At 37.8% G+C, this 7,745-nt stretch overlaps 1 protein-coding gene across 1 annotated transcript; it reads left to right on the forward strand.

The window, feature by feature from the left end:
* Positions 1 to 449: 449 nt before the first annotated feature.
* LOC140305566 (nuclear factor 7, brain-like) lies at positions 450 to 6,857 on the forward strand. The gene is made up of 7 exons (XM_072384483.1): positions 450 to 725; positions 3,531 to 3,626; positions 3,714 to 3,950; positions 4,029 to 4,051; positions 4,135 to 4,253; positions 4,341 to 4,555; positions 6,072 to 6,857. The coding sequence occupies exons 1-7, from the start codon at positions 507 to 509 to the stop codon at positions 6,759 to 6,761; spliced, it is 1,599 nt and encodes a 532-aa protein (XP_072240584.1). The 5' UTR covers positions 450 to 506; the 3' UTR covers positions 6,762 to 6,857.
* Positions 6,858 to 7,745: the final 888 nt, after the last annotated feature.

The following is a 7,745-nucleotide window of genomic DNA, read 5'->3' on the forward strand; positions in this document are numbered from 1 at the left end:
ACTGGATCCACGCAGAAGAGTTGTATGTCAAACAGATGCACTTCATGACCAGATGATATTAAGAAATGGTGAAATTTAGAAGAATTATTGTTCTAAACCTGCATAAGGTGTAAAATTGGGATTTTTAATATCCTGAATTGCCACTCTATATAATGATAGCACAAATTGCCATCCCAATTTAAAAACTCTTTCAAAGTCACACCTGTATGGTGGGAAAATTACAAACTAAGGACATGAACAAATTGGCCTTGGGATATGACAATATAACATAAATCACAGGGTCAGGGAAGTATTAAGTTTGAAGAGACCAAAAACAGATCTTTCGAGCAGCTTCAGTTCGTTTTGGACTGGACACAGATACAGGTCCCTTCCAGAGTGATGTATGGCAACTGCAATGCAACACTGACACCAAAAGTGCACCTCCCCCTTGCTGTTCTCCAGTTCCCACTAGTCCTTGCTGATTCATATGGACAAGCCAAACTAGCTTCATATCTATAGGAACAACCATGAGCAATCAAGCCTCTCTCCCTGTACCCCTTCCTGGATCTGAGGCAGACGTCGTGCCTCCCTCACCTGTAGACTCAATAGAATGGTGTGGAGAACACGAGGAGTACCTGTCCATGTTCTGTTTGGATGACTTGGAGCCCTTATGTAAACAGTGTGCTGCTGACAGCCATGCGGGGCACAGGGTTTATCTCTTAACTGAGGCAGCAAGTGACTGCAAGGTAGGAATCTGGCTCTTAGTCCTGCAGCTACCAAACATTTTAACAGCAATGAACACAAAAATGATCCATGACCGTTATTCGGATATCATATATCCAAGATTAAAATGAAACAACAATATACATGCTTTTGGCAGTCAAATTGGATAAAGATGGGGTAAGAGACTGCAAAGTTTGTATAAATGCACACATTATTATTGGAAGCTGATATTTCCAAGGGCCAAATTACCTGTATTTTGCCTTCATTTTCTAAGTGATTCTGCTGTTCTAAATTTTGCAAGTTTAGTCTTCCAATCTTGGATTCTTTTAAAGCAAAGCTAAACCAAGTTATGTTTAGAGGAACTAACAACTTAAACCATCCAAATTGTTGGACAAGGATTGATGAAAAAAATAAATAAATACACTTTTTTTGTGTTAAAAAATTATTTTTCAAGCTTTACTTGCCGATACTTTGACCCGGTCTTAAAGGTAAATGATCTGAAACAGGCTTTCTTCTTCTGTGGTCAGTAATAAAGTACATCCTGAAGGAACAGACACAGAGCAGCTGTCCGGAATGTATTGTTTCCTTTGAGGACACCAGCGGGGTGGATGATTGCTAACCATGTTGTCTGAATGCTGGTATTCTAGCTTTGAAGCTACAAAGCCAAACGAAACAGTCACACAAAGCCAACAAATAACGGAGATCTCAATAGCACAAAGTCTCCGAAGCTCTCACTCTGAGCCCTATTTTTTGCCACGACTAAAGGAGCCTTATCATGATTCTTTTATGCTCTTTGATTTAGAGGCTTCCTGCAACCACAGCAGGCAGATATTTGAACTAGGAAGCAGCCGGGCTTTTTTAAAACCTCCTGTATTTCCGACTCAAACAGATGCTGCCTTATTTAAATGCAGTATTTGCTGATCCAAGCTTAATTTAGAGCAAGTTATGAAGCACCATCCAACTGAGCTGATAATAACTGTTTCCATCATTGTGGGTGCTTGAATCTCACAAGACAGGAAATTTGAGCGACAAACACACACCCTAAAATACCAAGGATAATCTGAAGAGCTATTGGAATAGGAACTCTGTCAGTTAAAGGGGCTGGGAAATACGCTAGAGGGAATCACATGTCAGTACACCAAGACCAATTGCAAATGACGTACCCAGATTTCTGGCATAGGTACAAATGTCAGTCTCTCATTCTAAAAATACAAGTTCTTTGTATAAACGTTTACATAAATAGACAGAGAAGTACTGTTTTTACACCTCAATAAGTAAATTTTCATTGTACTAAACGATGCTTAATAATTTTAGAAATAGAATAACAAACTACTGTGCTACTTTTATATGAATAGCATTTAAATATTGTACCATATAAATAAGGTGATGATTTCCTTAATCATGTCCTATTTGTCTTCTAGCGCTTTCACTAAATTTCTTATATTTGATTCAGAGTACCCAGTCAAACAAATGTTACACATATATTACACTTGGTCATTTATGTATTGGTAAATTTCTCAAGTATTGATCATTCTAGCCCATTCCTATGTATATAATAGCTTCAGCTCTTAGATGATGTTGGATTACATCACATGAACTGCTCATGTCAGCTACTTCTACTTCCCTCTTGGATTAATGACACCAAATTCATAATTTTTTGTTGGAAGAGCAGTTATTGTGTTTTATATTGTTGTCGTGCCACCAACTTTCTCATGAGACTGAGCTCTCTGGTAGCTGTTTTCAAATGAATATTCATTCTTCCATCAGTAATGACTAGACATTCTGAATGTGCCAAAACCATGGCACGACCATCGCCATGTTTCACAGGTTAAGATGCAAAGTTTTCCTTTGAGTTCTGTTTTTCCCTTTAAGTGCTATTCTAGTCATATCTGTCAACAAAACTTTTTTCCCCCAACAACCTTCAGGCCTGTCCATGTGATCTTTCACAAAAAGGTCAGTTGGCAGCAGGGAGAAGTGACTTTTTACTTACAGTTTTTTCCAGGCACACCATTGTTGTTCAGTATTCTCCTGATGGTGGACCTATGAGAAACAGACCTTTAGAAGTTACCATGGTTTCCCTTGTGACTTTGCAGACTATTACAGGTTTTGCTTTTTGAACCAAGAACAACAGTGGTGTTGAATTTCCTCAATTTGTAATAATTATGTAAATTGGTGGACATCCATCCACTTTCTGTCCCTTATAAGGAGGCCAGGTTGCAGGGGCAACAATCTGAATGACACAGAAGTGTACTCAAGCCACATGAGAGATACAGCATCATCGCTCCAGCGAATATGCTCCAATCTGCCTTGAATCCTTCTCTATAATTCTGTAAACCTGAGTGATCAGAACACCTGACTCTAATTCAAACTTCAAATTGATCCTAGAAGTTTAGATACCTTTACCTCTGACAGGTATTTTGCATCTTTGACCTACACAAATAAATTAATTGGAAAAGAAACTTTACTTTCAAGACATTCGTGAAATTATCACAAAGTTTTATGTCAAATTCATGCAGAAATAAAGAAAATTATAAAGAATGCACAAACTTTAAAGCATCACTGTATGGGAAAGACCTGACTTTTGTTTTATAATGTTGCATAATTTTGGGCAAACACTTCATAGATTAAACATATTGTCAAATAAGTGCATTTTCCTCAAATTAATTACAAATATCTTGTAATTGTGCACATAAGTAGTGCTCATTTCTGCAGGATTTGGTTACATATCAGTTAAGTGCAGGATGACTCCAATTTTAAACATTTGCAAAGATGTTGATTGAAGTAACAGTTGCAGTGTATTTTTAAGGTAATTCTCTTTTGGACACTAGGAGGAGCTCAAAACATTGCTGAGTGGACTGAACATGAAGATGGGACACTTCAAGCAGGTCCAACAGACCTATCAACATTCTTCCAAGTATAGCCAGGTATGTCTTCCAAACTCAATGAAAAAAATAGCTTCTTCATTTCCTCACATATTTGCACAAGTTATAACTCTTTTCCCTTTTATTGAGGCTGAGGCCAAACTGACAGAGGAGCTCATGATGAAAGAATTTGCGAAACTTCACACGTTTCTGAGACAGGAGGAAGCAGCCAGGCTGCTTGCACTGAAGAAGGAGAAGGAAGAGAAGATGAGCAAATCTGATGAAAGGATTGACAGAATGAATCAGGTGATAAAATCTCTGGAGCAGAAGATCCAACTTATTGAAGGGGAGCTCGATGCAGAAGGAGACGGAGCTGACTTTTTACAGGTGACATCAATCAAATGATACATAGTCAAAGAATTGGACTAGGTATTTATCTTTAACCACTCAAACGCTTATTCACAGCACTACCAAGGCACAATGAACAGGTATGTGGCTTTACTAATTTCCAACAGCTCAATATGAATGAAAAGTACTGAGTGTTTTGTTTGTTCATATTTATTACCTTCAGCACATGGATTAGTCAAATGGAGCCACAAAAGCTTTGCAGACCTCTAATTGATGTGGCAACACACTTGGGTAACCTCCAGTATGTTTTGTGGGAGAAGATTAAACACATCGCACCCTACAGTTAGTGTCTTCACATGTGTGAACGCATTTCCTATTGTCTTCTCTGTTCCCCACTTCAGTTTCTCTGAGGTCCTCTGTATCTTCCAGCTCCCATCACCCTGGACTCTAGAACAGCCGGCCAGTCTGTGAGGCTGTCTCCTGGGCTCAACGGTATCCGGATCATGCCTGAACCCTCTCAGGGGTCTGAGCAGGAAATGGGTGAGGTTGTGCCTCTCCCAGCCAACCCTGAACGTTTCCATCCTTGTTCCTGTGTTTTGGCAAGAGAGGGCTTTAACACAGGAGTACACTGTTGGGAAATTGAGGTATTTACATAGCATGTGTCCATGAATATTTATTAACTCAAATTTTTTGTAAATACTGGCTTTGACTGTGCAAACTCGTAACCTAATTTCCAAAAAACTTGGGGCACTGTTTAAATGGTAAATAAAAAACAGAATACAGTGATTTACAAATTTCATAAATCAATATTTTATTCACAACAGACGACATAGAAAACATATTAAAAATTGAAAAAATAGTACCACCTCTTGAATTTGATGGTAGCAACACGTATCAAAAATGTCTACCACTGTGTAACAACTCCTCTTCTTTTAACAACAGTCTGGTAACATCTACAAACTAAGAAGTCCACGACCTTTGGGGGAGGAATGTGGTCCCATTCTTTTCTGATAACATTCTTGCTTTGGTACAGTCCTGGGTCTTCATTGTCTATTTCATGATGCTCCAAATGTTTTCAGTTGAAACATGCTTGCATATGTTGCTCTAAACCCTATAGGTATTTTTCAGTATTGATGGAGCATTTCTAGAGTTGCAGGTTGCCAGTTTCATAGGCATTGATGAACCCCCATGTCATCAGAGATGGAGGCTTTTGAACTGAGCACTGATAAAAAGCCAGATGGTCTTCCTCCTCTTTAGTCCAGGGGGCGTACTCTTCACGATTTCCTAAAATTTTGCTTTCATTCAAATTCTAATTCATTTGACCACAGAACAGTTGTCCACATTGCCTTAATCTATTTAAATGGAGCTTTGGCTCAAAGAAAATGGTGGTGTTTCTGGATTATATGCAAATGTGGCTTCTTCTTTGCATGATGGAGCTTTAACATGCATTTGTGGATTGCACAGTTAACTGTGTTTGCAGACAATGATTTCTGGGGGTGTTTCTGAGCCCATGCAGTCATTTCCATGAGAGAGTCATGTCTGTTTTTAATGCAGTGCTTCCTGGGGGTCCAAAGATTATGGTGATCTGATATACATTTTCACCTGCGTCCTTTTCAAACAGATATGTCTGACATTATGTGATGTTGATGATGGAATATTCAGTCTTCACAATTTTACATTGAGAAACATATTCCTGAGATTTGAAGAGGCTTTTCTTGTTTTTTGTTTTTTTTACAGATTGCTGAACCTTTGCCTGTCTTTACTTCTGAGAGTCTCTGCCTCTTGAAGTTGCTCGTTTTTATTCTGACCTGTTGCCAATTAACCTATTTAGCTGCAGCATGTTTCTACTGACTTTTTCAGCCTTTTGTTCATCACTCCTAACTTTTTGAGATGTTTGGCTGCCATCAAATTCTCAAAGTAACATTTTTAGCTTTCAACTTATGATAGGTTTTTCTACATTCTGTTTTTTTAATACAATATTTGTTTATGACATTTGCAAATAATTTCACTGTTATTATTCTATCAATTACATTTTAAATGCAGATATTGGTGTTGTCTAAAGAAATCCATCAGTGTCTGCTGTTGTCATTCACCCTGCTTTCCTGAACAAATTCTCTCTGAAATTTTAAATTAAATAATTTTCTTTGTTCTTTACATCAGGTTGGTGGCAATAACAACTGGACCCTTGGTGTGGCTGCTCAGTCATTGTCCAGAAAGGGAGAGTTTGAGGCATGTCCGGAGGCAGGACTCTGGTGTATCAGGCTGCGAGATGGAGAGTACAGAGCTCTCACAACTCCCTCTCAGATTCTCAACCTTGACAGCTCACACCTGCTCAACAGGGTCCGAGTGAAGCTGGACTGTGATGAAGGGATACTACAATTCATGAATGCTGACTCTGATACACTTCTTTTTACATTCAGACATTGCTTTGCAGAAATCGTGTACCCATATTTTGAGAGTATATCTGTGGGGGCTAGTCTTGCTGTGTTGGCACAGAAAGTGGACATCAGCATGGGGTCAGATTGTGTCTCTCAGGAAGACACTGTTATCTTTGGTAAGGATCAGGAAATGAAAGCCCAATCTTCCACAAAGAAAGATATAACAACTGACTCATGCAGCAACAGCAAAATGAACACTGAACATGTGATTGAGGACAAGAAAGCGAAAGCAATTTGTTCTGTGCGAATGGAGAATACAAATAAATTTTGTGAAAAGGAAAAGACATTGAACAACACAGCTGTTGTCAAAAAACAGACCAGAAAGCCCAAGTTCAATGTGACCTATCATGTTTCACTGAACAGAGCACTAAATACATCAACAATGAACATGACAACTACAAATAAAGCTTGATAAATGTTGCTAATCAGACCTCTTTTCTTAGTAATAAATAACATGTGCTGACACACTAAATTATGATGAAATATTCAAACTTCAAATGCTTTACAAGCATTTCTGTTATTTTTTAGCCCCAGAGCGCAGCTTCAGGTTTAGCAATTTTGCTCCATCTGTCTGTGCACCACATTCTGAATATGATTCACTTTATCAATTTCTCTAGAGATGCAACGAGGTTTGTGTTAGAGCATGTTGTTGAGATTTACAAGTAAAAGAAATATTCAGATCCTTGACTTAAGTATTACTACCAATTTAGCAATTAAAATGTCATTATTAGAAATAGTCCTAAACAAAATTGTAAAATAAAAGATTGCTCCCTGTAAGCCATCGGTAGTTAATAAAGTAAGAAACCATTACAATGATCTTTCATGTCTTGTATTGTCAAATTCACTGAGTAATATTTTCATCTGAACCGTATCTAGTAATTGTGATGGACTGGAAAGAGCATTTTTCCTTCTAGAATGAAGAGGAATAGATGTATAAACTGCCATAAAATGCTAATACTCCAGTAAAGCAGTATCTCATAATTTACCCAAGTTAATGTGTTCAGTTACTTTTCACCTGAATAATTTTAACATGACTCATAAGATAAATTCCTGAAGACCATCAGGTTTTAACATAAACTTTGTTTTTTGATATATACATGGAAAAAAGTCAGAATTGAATTTTGTATATAGCGCTTATTTTGCTAATATTAGCGTGAAAATTTTTTTGTTCAGTAACTATGTTGAGTGAAAGTGTGAGCTTGGTTTGCTGTTTGTTAGACTAAAAGTTTTAAGGCAAGGCACTATATGCTCTTTCTAATATCCCATTTATATCTGAATGTAAGATCAAACTTTCAGACATATCTCAATTAAGATAGACTCAACAGAGAAGAGGATTGGTCTGTGGAGTCGAGTTGCTCACTCCACGTCCGACAGCAAGTTCCAAGCAAAACAACTG

The sequence above is a fragment of the Leuresthes tenuis genome, unplaced genomic scaffold (assembly GCF_036924035.1).
Source record: "Leuresthes tenuis unplaced genomic scaffold, fLeuTen1.0.hap1 SCAF_4, whole genome shotgun sequence".
NCBI lineage: Eukaryota > Metazoa > Chordata > Actinopteri > Atheriniformes > Atherinopsidae > Leuresthes > Leuresthes tenuis.